This window comes from Alosa alosa, chromosome 1 (assembly GCF_017589495.1).
Source record: "Alosa alosa isolate M-15738 ecotype Scorff River chromosome 1, AALO_Geno_1.1, whole genome shotgun sequence".
Lineage (NCBI taxonomy): Eukaryota > Metazoa > Chordata > Actinopteri > Clupeiformes > Clupeidae > Alosa > Alosa alosa.
Window position 1 is genome coordinate 34,115,373 of NC_063189.1, and position 17,463 is coordinate 34,132,835.

The window sequence follows — 17,463 nt, forward strand, 5'->3', positions numbered from 1 at the left end:
GCAGCCACTAGAGAGGAACTAAAGGGATGCATGTGTCCCTCGCTCCACAAGTTGCTACCCCTGGTTTAGATGGTTGAATGGTGCTGGCCCAAATGTATTGCCATACTAAGCATTAAATAACTTAATTTAACAGATATTGCAACTGCATGGTTAACTATACCATGAGGTTAATAAAACTGGTTCCGAATTAGTCATTGAATTAATAGCTTTATTTTGTTATATAGAAGTATCTAAATAACCTGTTAAAATGTACCAGAATTCAGGAAATTGCATCTAGTCCAAAAACAAAATTCTGGGGGAGGACACACATACCCCCCGCTGAAATGTCCCACCCACTTTCAGAATGCCTCCGACGCCCATGGCCATACACCCAATTTACGTATCCCCAATATATTAAGTGTGGGCAACAAAGGAAGAAGATGGAACATGCCACAGTTTATATTGTACGAGAGACAGCTGCTTTTACACACACATTATTGCAAATTGTAGATTATGGTTAAACCAGAGAGGGTAGCAGAGCCAAGGGAAGTCAAACAACTATGTCTGTGACTTTATTAGAAACAAACTGTGATTTTACCATTAGATAGCCAAGCCTGCCTCAGCTTCAGCCCTCTCTGTTGGAGCTGGCGTTCCACTCCAATCATCAAGACAACCTTCTTACCCAACTTTACTGTAAATTGGAGCAAGTTGAGATTCTGCCTAGTCATTCCCTTTACAGAATACATTCAGCAAGCCTTTAGAAACAATTCCAAGACAACCAGCCACTATCATATTATCAGTATATCAGTACATCAGCATTAAATTACAGTATTATATTTTATAGTAGGGCTAAAAGTGCTATAGTTTTCTCTGGCTTTACTTTGCAATAGAGTAGATGTCCGTGGGCAGAGCTGTTGCAACACGTGACGTGTGCTGGTGAGTGCCCCTCCGCTCTCACCCCAGAGGGACGTCTCGCTCACATCAGAAGGCTAACCGAGGCTCTTCATGTCTGGGGTCCTCCATGCCTGGATAACACACTTGATGGCAACCAGGCTGCACTGTCCCATATCTCTAAATAATGACATTATTCTACTACAGTGAGGTACTGTAAAAAGGACCAATGTTATGTTATGAGTATATGGATAAGATATAACTCTACTAATGAGTGATCTCAGCTGTGTGAGTAATTGAGAAAGGGTTACAATGTGATAGAAGTAATACTCCAAATAAATCAATCAAACAATCAAAACAAGTAACAAACCGCAAATAAAGCAAGACAAACCTTTAAAGACTGCATTATTTATTTGTGAGAGGAGACAAAGCAATTATGGGTCAGACTGTAAGGTAGTTGTGAACATACACTGCAAGCACAATATGGCCAGAGGGGACTATGACCTACAGCCTACGAGTGACCTGCAAGGACCTTTAACACAACTGGTGTTTCCAGTGGTGCCGTGTGTGTCAGTAAGAACTACTCTCAAGTTGGAATGTGTGAAAAATGTATAGGCCTGTTATTACAAGGCTGTGTTTTAAAGTGTGAGGATAGGTGTGCAACATGCAAGTCGATTCTACCATAGGTGACAAACAGTTGTTTGAAAAAGTCTTAAAAATAAAACAAATAGCATCAAATCACACAGACTTAATAAAAAAAAAAAGCTCCATGAAACACACACACTTGAGACCTGAACACTGGGAAAGCAATAATCAACATCTCTGTGGGCACTTTTTCATTTGGCATCATAGTCACTGTATGTACATATGAGATAAATAATTTTTACAAGAAAATAAAATCCTACTGTGCAGAAAACCAATATACACATGCAATGTATGCATTCAAAATGTTTTCACATTACTTCCTGTGATAGGAAACATTCATTTATCCTAATTAATCAGACTGAATGTACATAAAATGTTTTCCTACAGTTACACCCTGTTAAATGATCTTAATACACTCACTAACCACTTTATTATGTACACCTTGCCAGTACCAGGTTGTTTGCCTCCAGAACTGCCTTCATCATTGGTAGCATAAATTCAGCAAGGTGCTAGAAACATTCCTCAGAGATTGTGGTCCATATTGACATTGCACGTTTGTCGGCTAATGAGAATCCCGTTCCACCACATCTTAACGGTGCTGTGGAAGTCACCCGACTCTAGAGAGCTCATTAAGAACAGTGTGAGATGACTTGAGCTTTGACATGGGCCATTATCATGCTGGAAGTATCCATCAGAAGATACACGGTGGTCATAAAGGGATGGACATGGTTGGCAACAATACTCAGGTAGGCCATGGCATTTAAACTATGCTCAACTGGTAAAGGGCCCAAAATGTGCCAAGACACTATCCCCCACACCATTACACTACCCCCACCAGCTTGAACCATTGATACCAGGCAGGATGGATCCATGTGTTCATGTAGTTTACGCCAAATTCTGACCCTACCATCCGAATGTTGCAGCAGAAATCAAGACTCATGAGACCAGGCAACATTTTTAAAATCTTCAATTATCCAATTTTGGTGAGCCTGCACAGGCTGTAACCTCAGTTTCATGTTCTGAGCAGGTGTCAGGTGTGGCACGTGGTCCTGATGCTGTAGCCCATCTGCTTTAAGGTTCTTTGTGTTGTGCATTCAGAGATACTCTTCTGCATACCTTGGTAGTAACGAGTGGTTATTCGAGTTTCTGTTGGCTTTGTATTAGCTTGAACCAGTCTGGCTGTTCTCCTCTGACCTTCTAACCATTCTCTGTAAACCCTGGAGATACATTGGGTGACAATTTGTGCTAATGGACAGTTTAAAAGGTGTACCCTAATAAAGTGGCTGGTGAGTGCATGTCTGATACCAGTTTAAAAAGTAGAAGTGATAGCGTGTCCCTTTTTTCAGTCCCACAGAAGAATAAATGAATACAGTTTTAATCTGTCAGCCATGATACTTGTCATAGCTCATTGTTTATGTCACATAAAGTAACGAAAGAAACCACTATTGCTTGTTTAAATCAAATTCTATCACAAACATTATACATATTATACAGCTTCTTCACAAAAACCTTGCTCCCCTCAAAGAAAGCTTGTGCTCATTGCATCTTACAAAGAGCTACATTAAGTGCTTCACTTGCTGGCTGCATAGTGCAGTTGCATTTCAAATGGTGTTATGTGCACAACCACTCAATCACACATGCTCAGTCACACATCAACCTTCTCCTGCAACAGAAATATTAAACTTATAGCAATCCCTTTTCCATGTGAACTAAATCAAAGTGCACACTACTGTACATTTTAACAACAGAGACCCACCAAACGTCTCCAACCTATGTGACCGGTGTTTACCCCATGCAGATGTGTGGCTAGTTCAGTCGCTCCACAAAATACAACACTTGCATCTTAAACATGCTGTACTTCCCCTGAAATGATCTATCTGAGGTGGGGCCAGTGTCTTCCAGTCTTAACCAGGCATTGGAAAAAAAGAAACTTGATGGTGAAAGACTCCACCCATACAAATGGCATGCAGTGAAACATAATGAAATGGACAAAAACTAAACAGGATTGCAAATGGCCCACATTAGATCTTCTGTTTTGGTTTCCAGAACTTTCCAGATATTTCTTCTGCCACCAAAGACAATATATTTACATTTACTTACATAAAATATTTAACTTGTGACTATCACTGTCAACTCAACATTACTAGTATTCAACAATAATTTAACTACATGTGATTTTTGTAGATGGAAGCCTCCAAGTTAACATAATATGAACTCATTGTAAAAGAAAATTCACTGCCTATTTTAGGTGTGCACTACTGAATGATCTATTTGTCATTTTTCATTTATTATCACTTTTGTGCAGCATCAAAATTGAGAAATAATTTTCCAATCACCCTTGTTGTCTGGGGTAAAGAAATAAAATGATTGAAGATATCATTGGTGATCGAAGGAAGGAGGTCTGTAACACAAGAATGGCTAAAGACTTAGCAAGTGATGTTATTAGTGATTTTCTCTCCTAAAAATAACTAGGGAATGTCATACAGTAGTGTGCCTACAAAGCTCAGTAGATGGAGACAGACTGTGTTGAACGCTCTGCTCTTTCCTTGTAGAGTCCACACTAGTGCATGTAGCAGATATTTTGAGGGTCTAATTCATTCACACGTTTCCATTCAGTCTGCATCAGGCCAGGCACCTCTCTCAGGGCACTTCCTACACTACTGAGATGGTACCTCAGGGGTCCTGGTGAAATGGGGGAAGATGAGTGCAGAGGAATCGGCGTAGGCGTCCTACTGGCAGAGTGCAAATAGACAGGAAAGGTGGTGGTGGTGGGTGGGAGATGGAGGGCTGAAAGGCATGAGTCACTGCAGGTAGCGGTACACTTTGAAACAATGGTTCCCAGAGTCCGCCACCACAACATGGCCATCAGAGGTGAGGGCCAGACCCTGAGGGCCATACAGAGGGTCCGCCGATGTGTTGATGTAGGACAGGAAGGAGCCACTGCCATCAAACACCTGCATCAGAGAGACCCGTTAGTACCAGACAGAGGAAATCGGATAAAAAAAAAAAAAAAGGGCACCGAGTGGATTGTGAATAATGTCTATCAAAATATGAATATTACAGGCATATATATATCCACTACATTCTCCTATGCTCGAAGGCAACGGTCCCGCTGGCTCCAATGTGGCTACGCATGTGCATTCGCCATCTAAATCAATTAATTTGAGATGAGTGACCCTCACCTGTATCCGGCTGTTGCCCCAGTCTGCCACTATGATATTGCCATTGATGTCTACTGCCACCCCTGTAGGGGCATTAAACTGTCCATTTCCTTCACCATTGGACCCAAACTTCAGTAGAAACTCTCCCTCTGGATTAAATACCTGCAAATATAAGGAATGATGAAATTCGGGACACCCTGTTATGGTTACACCGGCATGATTGTGGGTCTGAGTAAAGTGTGCTGGTATTTCTATAGCTTACCTTCACAGAATGGTTGTGGAAGTCAGTCACAATTATTTCATTGTTCTGATTCACTGCAGCAAAATGTGGGCCTAGAGGAGAGAATGGCCTTCACTATTCAGTTCAAATGAGATGCTTTTCCATAACTCATTGGATTCTTAACCAGAAAGAGACAGCCAAACATGTATTCAGACTATACTGTACCTGCAAACTGTTTGTCTCCATTGCCACGGCTTCCAAACTTGGTGACCAGTTTGCCGTTGGTCTGGAAGATGAAAACACAGCAGGCCTTGTTGTCCACGACGATGATGTGGCCGTTGCGGTCTACGGACACACCCTTAGGTCCCATCAGCTTCCCAGAGCCAATTTTTGCCTGAAGAAACAGATGAAGAGTTAAGGCAGATGACATAACTTCTCCCATTGATGTTTCATTATAAACCAATACAAAGGCCTACTAAACACCAGGGGATAATTGAGCAGTATATTTTATGGTTTGTGGGGATTACTGTTGCTTAGGCTGTCGTTGACTATGACACACAACATTTACTACGGTTTGTATACCGTAATGACATGAACACCCCATAAATGAGGGCTTTGATAAGTATTTAAGATGTTGGCATTTCTCTGTTTTTTCATGTTGGAAGATCTAACCCACTGTATTTTATTTGGACGTATAATGAGCTTGACAAACCTACCTTGAATTTCCCCTCACTTGAAAAGATGCTGACCCACTTGTTGTCATAGTCAGCAATGATGATGTCACCATTTGGGTGAACTGCAACACCTGTGGGTCGCTGTAGTTGCCCCGGTGACCGTCCTCGTACTCCAAAACGGCTTTTAAACAGTCCATCATTTGAAAATATCTGATAGAAAACCACAAGCCTTATCACATAGCCTCTTATGGGGTACAAGACATTTACAATATAGTTACAGCATACCAAGGACACAAATTGAGCCTAATCTACTCAGCCCTCTGCATGGAAATTGAATTCCTGCTGTAAAATTTGGTTTCCATGGTAACCTACTGAGGGCTGGAAATTCAGACTATTTGTGCCGAGTCACGGTGCATCAGCTGTGAATGCCCATTGGCAAAGGCCTACTCTATTCAATTACTATAATCGCACAATCTCCGAGGACTTCACATTTAAAGGTCACATTTGTCAAATATTACTATATATTTGTACCTGAACACACTGATTGTTGCTGTCTGCAATTAAGACTTTGCCCAGTGAAGATGCTGCAACTCCCTGCAGGTTGGTAAATTCACCTTTATTTCTTCCCTTTGTACCTGGAAAACACACATATAAATTCCAAATCACAGAGAAATATTTCACTGACACTAACAGAGTGAGTTCTTAACATCTGTGACTCACAAGGGGGTTGTTAAAAAATATATATATCATTATTGGGAAGGACTGTATTGAATCTCTTTAAGAAACCTGACAAATTCTTGAGAAGTGGCATTTCTCTAAACCAAATCCTTAAGATGATTAACTTAGGACAATTCTCCTGCCTTTTCCAATTATGCAGTGGTGACTGACTGAATCCCTTCTTTCAGTCAATGCTAAAAGCGTTTGAAGCCCCCCAAAAAAAAACAAGGACAAAATAGGACGTGTGCACACACACGCTGGCTTCATACGCACACACAAGCTGGCCTCACACACACACACACAAACACACACACACACACACACACAAAATACAGGCAACAATAATGACTCCACACACTATAGTGAAAACCATAATGCAAAAGTAACCATGACAGGGGAAGCTGGCCTCACCGATGCGGAACATAAGGTCATCCTCGATGGGGTTCTCTTTCCTCTTGCCCGTGCTGTACATGCTGGCGGGCCGTTTGATGGCACGCTGCTTCACATGCCCGCTGCCCGGCGACTTCAGGCGCTTCTTAGTGCCGTCCACCGCGTTGGCGTTGAGCAGAAGGTCGGTGGACTTGGTTGCCCGGATGGTGAAGGGGCTGCCCTTGATGTGCTGGTCGTAGAGGCGCAACGAGAGCGTGTAGCGGCCTTCACGCGGCGCCGTGTACAGGAACTCGTAGGTGCCGTTCTTGTGGTCCAGCACCTCGCCACTGTCAGCCAGCCCCCCGTCCGGAGACGCCAACTCCGCCGCCAGGCACGCGCTGCCCATCTGGCACAACTCCCCATCCTTGTCCTTGGTCGTCACAGTGACGGAGGAGGGGCGCCCAACCACACACTGCCGCAGACCGTCGCCAGTGGCAACCGTTTCCGCAGCGACAGCGTTGGTGGTGACGATGGCGCCCAGGTTGTGGATGGACTTTTTCAGGCCCTCCGTCTCCACCAGGAAGTCCAGCTGGTTGTTCTCCTCGGGCTGCAGCGGGAGCTCCTGATTGGCCAGCTCGCGCAGGCGCTCGCTCATCTGCTTCTTGACGAGCAGCACCTCGGCCTCGGAGCCGTGGCTCAGCGCCTGCTCCGTGAAGCTGCAGCTGCTGCTGATGCCCTCCTGCCCCGACAACAGCGAGTCCAGCTGGGCCTGCAGTACCTGCAGCCACAACACAACACAACACACACACAAACACAAAACACACACACTTATCACTCTGTTAAACGGCCTTACAGGATATATACAGCAGGTAGGACACCAGAACAAACTTCAGCAGACTGATGTTCAGAATGATGTTGAGATGAGATTAATGGTGTTACTAAAACAGAGAAGAGTTTAGAGAAGCAATCAGGACACACAACATTTCATAAATCCACAAAAACAAGGCCAGATTCTTCACCAAAGAATGTGAGAATATAAAAGTCTGTAACATGCAAAAAAAAAACAAAAGCAAAAGTAAATTCACAACCATGCTTTCTCTTCAGCAGTGGGGCACTGGGGGAAATATTTACAGCTCTGGGACCCTGTACTTTGACCCACTGCTGTTTCTTTCCATATTAGACAACAGTTCGGCTATGCATTTTGGGACACTTTTGCCATGAATTTGGGTGAATGCTTACCAACTACAGGTCACAGAAGCCTAAACTCTGAAAACAATTACACATTCATACTCTTAAATAGATTTCTCTAATCGGTGTCAGATCAACAAAGTAGCTCAGCAACTCGCCGTTTCCCATGACAACCATTTCCAATGCCATACGTCTGACCACTCACCTCAATTTGTTTGGCTTCATCCTCGTCCTCCACTGACGCCATATAGAGTGCTACCTGACCCTGCTAGCCTAGCTCTGGTTACTGGACTGAAAAGCAGCACAGCAGAGGCACGCACAGGCACATGCACAGACAAACACACGTCACTGTTTACTCGCCATATAAAGTGTGCAGATAAGAGGACCATAAAAGCCCTCACTGGCTGGCAGGCACACCACACCCTCTCCCGGGTGATTCATCACCATGTGACTGGGAGCAGGCTGCCAGGACTCCGCACTGGGACAGTGAGTGGCTGGGCTGGCACCTTACGTCACGCTGGCCTCAGCTCCCAGATTCACTTTCACATTGATTGTTTACCAGAACAGCTGCGCCACAGACACACAGGGAGCCAAAATAGTGGTGTGGCTCGGATAAATATGAGTTTGTAGATAATCCGTGACTGTAAATGACAGTCTGAGAAGCCACAGGTGATTGCAGGGGAGACACTGTCAAGATGAATGTGATATGAAATGTGTACAACATTCAAGATTTACTGTGATTTTTAAAAAAGAAATATAAGGGTATTCATTATTTCAGACCCGTGTGGATTAGGGTCACTCAAAGATGCTGACCACAAACACTACATCATATGGTATGTGCCATGGAAATGGAAAGGTTTGTTATAGAATTTCTTTCAAACTCCTTCTCTTCTTGCTCCTTCAACACTTTTGTCACTTTGCATCAGTGCCCAAAAATACATGTCAGTGTGTTCTCTCACTCAAAAAGAGACATGTGAATACCATTTCAGAGGAGAGCTAAGTGCTGAAGATCATTTAGCTGATGTAAACCAATTTTCAGAACTGCCATGATTGATCAATAACTAACAAGGCTATGAGATCACAGTTGGCAGTGACATTCCTCAAGGGAGCACAAATTCATATGCTTGAAACAGACCTGTGAGCATAACAGTAGAAGAATGCCATGCTGGATAGCTACTGACTAAACCCAAAAATAACTTTGACACTGCATACAACATTCAGCTACCACTGACCTTCTGTTTGAGCCCATAGTTGACCTCCAGCTCCATGAGAAGCACGCTCTTGCGCACGTTGAGCGTTTTCTGCAGCTCGTCAAACGTTGCGTGGATGTCATCCTCTATAGAGGCCTTCTGGTGGGTCAGCTTCTGCAGGATGTCTGAGAGAACCTGCAGGGCCGTGTCAATCTCAGGGAGCCTGCAGACAGGAGAGAGGGGGATGCACAGAGAGGGAGGGAGAGAGAGAGAGGGGGACCAGTGAGAGGAAGGAGAGCCAACAGTCAGGCCTCAGTACATTCGGTCACTCGAGACTTTCTCCACCCTGCAGTCGTGCGACGCGTGCGTGACCCTGAGGCTCACCTGCTCTTGACAGCGTCCAGCTGGTCCTGCAGCGAGGCCTTGTGCTGCTCCAGCACGTCCTTGAGTGGGACGGTGGGGTGCTCAGCGTGCTCGCCGCTCGTGCACTCCTCGCACATGGCCGTCTCGCACGGAGGACAATAGAACTCCATCACCTGGCAACCACAAACAGACAACAAGCAACTTCAAACAAGTTGGACAAGGTAATTATCCGTTTGTCATTTGTGTTGTCAGTAACATGTTTAACCATTTTATTGCTCTACACAGCACAAACTGCTGAGCAGCAAATGTGCATTTTCACGTTCTGCTACTTCTATTAGAGAAGTTAGGTCAGACACTTCCACCCTTTTCAAGATTTGTATGTGACTGACATCCTGGACATTGAGGTAATGAATAACCCTGAAATGATTTCAAGGAATTGTAACCAATCCTAAAGGTGTTTTTCCCCAGATCATTGATGTGGAAAAAAGGAAAGAAAAGCAGCATAGAAAGAATCTGATGGAAAAAATTAAATTGTTGCTTGGCCAGCCTGTAATCTTTACAACGCACTAAGCATAGGACCTATGACAGATTGAGTTTGTGAAAAAGCAAAGCACTAATCAGTTGGTCAGGGAGGGCGGGGGGTCGAGGGTCAGTCTTACGTTGCCTGCATGGTTGGGGCAGGAGAGGGGCTGTCCGGTAGCCACAGCACTGATGTTGTCGAGGGTGCTGCTCTCGTCACTGCTGCTGTCGGGGCTGCGCTGCAGGACGTCCATCAGGTTGGTGATGAAGAAGTTGCTCTGCAGCGCGGACACACCCTTCTCTGGCAGGATGGACGTCTGCCGGCACACAGGACACGACAGTGTGAGACTGTGAGCCGGGATGTAGTTCTGCAGACACCTGAGGGCAGAGCACATGGCAGAGGAGGGGTGAGGAGCACCATTTTTGGTTACAGGGGAATCAAGATCAGAACTTGAACAAAGTTATGCTTCCAAAATTACTATAACAACAGTGTTGAGCACAGTGACAAATATTTTTTGTGGAAGTTGCAATCACCTCTGGAAGTTGCAATCAACATCTGGATTCAGTACAGTAAATGGAAAAGCAGACCATTTATGTTCATTTATGATCACTCATATTTAATCAAATTCTCTCCTGACCTCATGATGAACTATGTATATTCAATAAATCTATACATTCACTAAAATCAGGTGAGTTTTGCTTTCTTGTCATTAAAAGCCTTACATTCCATATTTTCAACAGAGATATTTTATCCCATAAAAGAATGGAAAACGAGTCCGAGGGATACAAGTCTGCAGTTGCAGCTGGATGTACATCCAGTTGACTGAGGAGAGCAAGATGGGTGGAGTACCTTTCACAGAAGGTGTGGAGACAGGGGAGGACTTTGGGGTTGTCGTAGCGATCGAGGCATATGCTGCAAATCAGGAACTGCTTGTCAATCTGACGCACCACAGGGCTGGGGAGGGTAGCAGCACCTTCACTGGCCATCCTAAAGCCCTGGCACTGGAGTCCAGCAGTCTCTCTGCCCACACCCTGCACACAGCACAGCACAGCATGGTCAACACACAATATAAACACGTCATTATCGGATCAAAATATAACTGCTTCAAAACATAAGTCTGTAACAGACGGCTGGAGTTTTGAATACTTATCTTACATGCTATTTAAGACTAATTCAAATGTTCAGTGAGCTGCTATTGTATTGAGGCTTTTCACAGGTATGGCCAAGCTCTCTGGAATGCCCTCTTTCACTCCGCGGTCTTTTAGGGAAACACAGTGGTCAGGCGCAGAGAAAGGGGAGAAAACAAGGAGTTTGGAGAGGTCAGACTCAGGTCATTGCACCAGCACACAAAAGTGCCTTCCAGTAATTGGGTCCAGAAAATACCAGAGCGGCCATGTCCATTGAGTGCTACCAAAATGGGGGAGAAAAGGCTGCATGCTGTTATATTGTCAGGAATAATAATAATAATAATAATAATAATAATAATAATAATAATAATAATAAAATAAAAATAATAATAAGCTTTATTTGTATAGCACCATTCATACACAGAATGCAGCTCAAAGTGCTTTACATTTGAAGCATGTAACACAATAATAGTCAGTCAGTCATTATCAATCACTTTTCTTCATTGCTGGGGCCGTTTATGATCCACTCAGCAACATATCAAAAATATAGAAAAAAACATGTCATAAGACTGGCAGCCTTAACCCTTTACCCCCCATAAGCACGCCATATGGCAACTGTGGCAAGGAAAAACTCCCATATTCCAGGAAGAAACCTTGAGCAGAACCTGACTTAATAGGGGGAGCCCATCTGCTCCAATGGCAGCAGATGTAGAATAATCTGAAAAAGTATTCTACAGGATAAGATGAGTTAACTAAAAGCTTTCCTGTACAGGTATGTTTTCAGATCTTTTTTAAGAGGCCTGTCTGTGCCCCCAAAAGAGCAAGTGTTTCACGCCACAGCACAGCTGAGACAACGGCAGGTGTCTGAGAAGCTAGAGCTTATGATCACTATCCTACACTTTATATTTATTCTTTTCATAGATTTGTATATATTTTTGTATATAAATGTATATACTTATTTATCTTCTGGTGTACTTTCCTACTGTTATATCTGCACCATTGTAGTACTAAGCAACTGTAAATTTGACTTTCCCTTTGGGAAGTTTCTATCTATCTATCCATCTATCTATCAGTGGGAAGCAACTCACTCTAACTTGTTCATGCATTTTGATCCAACTTCGCAACTTCAGCTTACGACAAGTGAGATGTTTATAGAAATTTCAGATAGCTGACGGCAGAAGCAATGTACCAATGCAAGACACATTAACCATGTAGATTAGCAAGACAGTTAAATATAATGATGAAATTAGTCTTGTCCTAAATGGAACTGTCTAGGACTCCTGTGACTCCATAAGCACATTTGCTGCATGGGGACTAATCTGCCCCATTTCTCATTTTGGACAGAACAGTGCCCTTCAGCTCCCTCCAGCTGGCTGTTCTGAGCACTTTTATATTTATGTCTGGCTGGTGTGTAGTTAAATGAATCTAAAAAGCCGCTTTCAGCTGGTTGTGTGTGTAAGGTAGGTTCTCTATTCCCAATGTACTTTACTCAAGAGCTTCCATTCATATTAATAAAGAACACTGGCAGTTTGAATTAAATTAAGATTTGTCTACATGGACAAAGTCAAAATCTTAACTCAAAGATGTGAAACAAACCTGCCTAGCCAAGTGATTACATTATACCCCTCCCTGTGCCCTGGGTATTTCTCAGTTCATTTCAGAGCAGTGGGTTTTTCTTCTCAGAGAAGGGTTACATCCACCAAACCAAACAATATAATTTCATAAACCACCATAGCATTCTTGTTTTCTTCCCAAGCTTTTAGCTGGCGTCCCAGAGGATTCTGAAACAGCACTTTCAGTGATAAATATTTGATGGAATAAACAGCATCCCATGATATACACAATATGCATAATGTTACCAAAAAACATCACATTCAAGACACTTCAACTGGCCCTGCTCAGTGCTCTACAAATGCATCAAAAACCTGAGCAAGTATTGGAAGACATTCGGTGATATGAGGGCAACCACAGCATAGTGTTCTATTCTAAGCAACTCCAACATAATGAATAATTCAATGCATACATACATGTCCTACTTGGAACCTGCACACCCAGGTACTAGTAGCCCAAGTCCTGGTTACCACACTAGCATGCACTTTATCCATAGAACTGCTATGAATGAATGTAAGATTGTGGCCCAGCTATTTATTTAAATAGGAATACTATTTAAGTAAGATGAGACAAGTATAACATTTCTCTATGTAATAAGGTCGGTATCATAATCAATCATTGGTGAGCCTTCTATTGACTAACACTTGGACAAGACGTTAGACAGTCCTGCAGTGTCTTGAGCATTCACCTTTGTGCTGTGCTACTCATCCATCACCCCTGCTCCCTCATCCTGAGCCCCTACTTCCCATTCCACACAACATGAAACACTAAAAGATGGAGAGACGCAACAGTAATCATGTGCAGAAAGAGCTCAGCACTTTCTTTGCGCATCTTCCCCTCTGCAGTTGCATCTTCAGGAATCAGTTGCATTTTCAGAACTCTGCCGTGTGTGTGAGAGAGAGAGAGAGAGAGAGAGAGAGAGAAAGAGAGAGGGAGGACATTTGGCATCTGCAGCACATCGATGTGTGTCACCCGGCCTGCTCAGGTCAGGGCGAGGCCCAGATAAAGGACACAGACAGCGCTGAGGGAGAATCCCCAGGGGCTGGAGCGATGTTCTGAAAGATCTCTCAACGAGAGAAGGTGCCGTTGCCATAGCAACAGAGGGTTCAGTCATCGTGTGACCTCTGGACCTACAGAGCCACGTGACAAGACCCTTGACCCTGTGGCTGCTCTCTCTACTTACTGTAAGTATCCCAGACAAGTTAGATTTCACAGAAACACAATCTTTTTTTTACACCTAATGCATCATCTGAACAATTTATTTATGATAAATGCATTTTTATAACTATAACTTTTATCTACCTTAAACAAAACATGTGTTAATAGTTGCTGGTCACTTAGAAAACATGAATAGGGACATATATATAAGGCACATAAAAAAAGTTACTGTGCCTCATGACAGTGGTGGCACTGACCAAATCATTACATAAGTTGAGGTGTACAGTAGTGCCTCAACAGGTGGTTGTGTGCATTGCAGGTGGCTTAGTTGGACTCACTGACAGATTGAATATTGAAATGCCTTCAGTGACAAGAGGATCATATGTAAAGCCCTGGCATGTTTTCATTTCCTGGGATAAGACAGCTACAGCAGTACATCCAAGGACCAGAGCAAAGACGTGCAACCACATTTACAGAAAACATAAACAAACTACAGAAGAAAATGAAAAGGAGAAAAAAGAGATTCCAACAACAAAAAAAACATAATTGCTTGAAATAATAAGTAAGAAAATAAAAATAGAAAAGGTGAACAGGTCTTCCTGTATCACTTGTGAGGAACAGCATATGTTATAAACAGCTTGTCAAGGATGAGCAGATGAGATGAACTCCACCCTGCCCTGGATGAGTGGGATGTTACTCTGCCACCACCATATTTCTCATTCAGACGTAGACAGAATTGATTACATAATATTTACGTAAGACAGCTAGGGGATCCTAAAAAAAAAACTCCATCTTCCTTCTCAAATAAAAATGTCGTCACAGAAGACTCAGAACCATAATTACATAACCTCTTGAATCGTTAGACACACAGACCATCAGTCCGAGGCCAATAAATTAAATGCATACACTACCAACATGAGTCATCTAAATACTTGTATAAGTCACAGTATGCAATACAAATGCAGATACGATATCAGCAAACAGCATTGTAACTCGTCACTCGTGCAATATTTTCAAAAATAATCTTCCACAACCAAACGGACGTCAGCTCAGGAAACATAACAGCAATAGCATGGACGCAACGCACCGAGTAGAGGTTGTGGCCCCTGCGGTGCACAGGCATTCAACAGAGCCCTACCAGCTCCCGGTCATCCTCGGAACACAGCAGCCCACATTCGCTCGGCAGGAGAAGGGCCAGCACGGGTCATGGTAAAGGCAGCAGCTGATTCACACGCGGCTACGCCAGAGAGCGGAGGAGCGCACACGTCAGGTAGAGAAAGGAGGGGGATTTAATGACGGAGCAGGAGCAGAGTCATGTGTGTCTGGGTTCCCTGCCAAATGAAGCTCAACAAGCCCCCCCTTCCTACCTCCCCAGAGTCTCTGTCTCTCTCTCTCTCTCTCTCTGTCTCTCTCTCTCTCTCTCTCTCTCTCTCTCTCTCTCTTTCTCTCCTCTCTCCTCTCTCTTCCTCTCTCCTCTCTCCTCTCTCCTCTCTCTCTCCCCCCCTCCCTCCCTGTCAATGCTCATTACAGCATACCTGCAGTGCATTCTGGGACTGAGATGCAGCAGCAGCGGTGGCGAAGCGCTGAGATTTGGAGCGAGAGGGCGGGCATCAGCTTACGTAGATTAGGGGCCAGCCAGTGGGATGAGAGAGAGAAGGATTAGACAGGGAAAAGATGCAGGAGACACAGGGAAATAGAGGGAGGGGGACCAGTGGCTGTCAGCAAGCAGCGTCTTGCTGACTCACTGCACTGCTGCCAGGGAAACACACATGCACACACACACAGTCACACACACACACACACACACACACACACACAGAACCCCCACTTCTGAACACAAAGCCAAACTATGAGTACACAACCTAGGAACTAAAACTGTGAAGAGCAGAGGGAGCAAAACAACTACAGAATGGCAACTAAGCATAGCAGCACAGTGAGACACACGTAATGCATCCCTCTCTACTCTTCTGCCTTTTGAATCATCCACAGCCCTCTTTCTACTCAACAATCTTGTCTGGATCAATAAGTCTCCTGCACCTAGAGCATTAGCTCTAGACAGACCTCCAATAACCCATTACAGTCATTACAACAGAGGGTGAAGCACATCAGTATGTAAGTGCCACTCCATTGAGATTTGCCTTCTACCATGATTATTATGACCATACTGCAACAAAAGAACCGAGAGAGTAAAACACTGAGAAACAAAAGAAATGTCTATCCAAAACAAATGGCTATCCAAAAGAAAAGTCATAGCAAAACAAATGGCTATCCAAAACAAATGGCTATCCAAAAGAAAAGTCATCCACCAGCAATCACCACCAGGCCACATAATAATACTCCCTTAAAGCACCAACAATTTATTTTCAGACAAACGATACCAAAACAATCTGGCTGACTGTGTCTGTGACATGATGTTTTGTCTGTTGTGACAGCTCACACTGGAGCTGAAACTCACTAAACCAGACCCTGACCAGACGCCAGAGGCAATAAGCTCTATAACATGGTAACATGGTAACAGGAACAGGTGTCTGATTGCACAAACACAGCTGAATGTCTTTTTGCGAGAGAATGTATGAGAAGACACGCAAGCATGCAAATCACCACAGAACATGGGTTCCAAAAGCATGCAAATCACCCCAGAACATGGGTTCCAAAAGCAGGCAAATCACCCCAGAACATGGGTTCCAAAAGCATGCAAATCACCCCAGAACATGGGTTCCAAAAGCATGCAAATCACCACAGAATATGGCCTCCAAAAGCAGGCAAATCACCCCAGAACATGGGGTCCAAAAGCATGCAAATCACCCCAGAACATGGGTTCCAAAAGCATGCAAATCACCCCAGAACATGGGTTCCAAAAGCATGGAATATCAATTAGTGACTTGGTGGCCACATTCATGCTGTCCAAGGAAACAGGACATGGTTTTGCCTTCCATATTTCAAAGCCTGTGGCAGCTGAGCACAAAGTCTGTCATATTGAAAATATTCCAGTCCATTTCCTTGAGACATCCCTTCTGCAAATGTGAAGCAATGGCCTCCTATTATAACCTAGAACAATGGAGATTTATAATCTTTGTCATACATAAGAAATATGGTACTTTTGAGAGACTCCTAGAGTAGAAAAACAAATGTATGTCATAAGAGACATGAATGTCCCCTTTAGCATACATAGAGAGGATGTATGGGGCACTTTTAGAATGATCTGAGTTTATCAACTGGGATTACATTGATTTGTGATAATGGGCCCACTGTCCTCATTAATTACTTCCCCCCTCGGTCCCGGGCACAAATTGGGTGACAAATCTGCTGTTTTCAAAACATGCACAGTGATGACTGATTGAGCATGCCCAGGCTTTGTGAGGAGGCCATTTCCACATTGTGCAAAGGGACTGCACACGTCTGTGGGGGCAGTAGGAGCAGCTAATTATCACCAGTCCAAGGTCACTCGTCTCCCTCTGCTGACTGATCCAGACAGAACTCCAGTGAGGACGCCGTCCCTGAGGCTCCTCTATTCCCCTCCCCTCCTCTCCTCCCTCCAGACGCCAGATTGACTATTACATCAGCGCTCAGTCAGTTAGAGGGAAGTACATGAGGGCTGTCTGCAGCCCTATCTAGTACAGGAGGGCTATCTGCAGTCCTATCTAGTACAG

At 43.9% G+C, this 17,463-nt stretch overlaps 1 protein-coding gene across 7 annotated transcripts in view; it reads right to left on the minus strand.

Moving 5' to 3' along the window:
- Positions 1–1,262: 1,262 nt before the first annotated feature.
- Positions 1,263–17,463, minus strand: part of trim2a (tripartite motif containing 2a) — a 29,471-nt gene continuing 13,270 nt past the window's right edge. For 4 of the 7 annotated variants that reach the window (XM_048248433.1, XM_048248408.1, XM_048248399.1 and 1 more), the window contains exons 2-12: positions 10,767–10,948; positions 10,057–10,294; positions 9,419–9,570; positions 9,077–9,257; positions 6,699–7,434; positions 6,102–6,205; positions 5,613–5,780; positions 5,122–5,290; positions 4,939–5,009; positions 4,698–4,838; positions 1,263–4,469 (exon numbers count right to left, since the gene is read on the minus strand). In XM_048248433.1, the coding sequence (XP_048104390.1) occupies positions 4,317–4,469; positions 4,698–4,838; positions 4,939–5,009; positions 5,122–5,290; positions 5,613–5,780; positions 6,102–6,205; positions 6,699–7,434; positions 9,077–9,257; positions 9,419–9,570; positions 10,057–10,294; positions 10,767–10,903 (2,250 nt within the window). In that variant the 5' untranslated portion in view covers positions 10,904–10,948 and the 3' untranslated portion in view covers positions 1,263–4,316. Of the gene's footprint in view, positions 4,470–4,697; positions 4,839–4,938; positions 5,010–5,121; positions 5,291–5,612; positions 5,781–6,101; positions 6,206–6,698; positions 7,435–9,076; positions 9,258–9,418; positions 9,571–10,056; positions 10,295–10,766; positions 10,949–11,072; positions 11,176–14,900; positions 15,153–17,463 lie in introns of those variants that run through there. The other 3 variants (XM_048248424.1, XM_048248381.1, XM_048248417.1) reach the window with 3 other exon arrangements.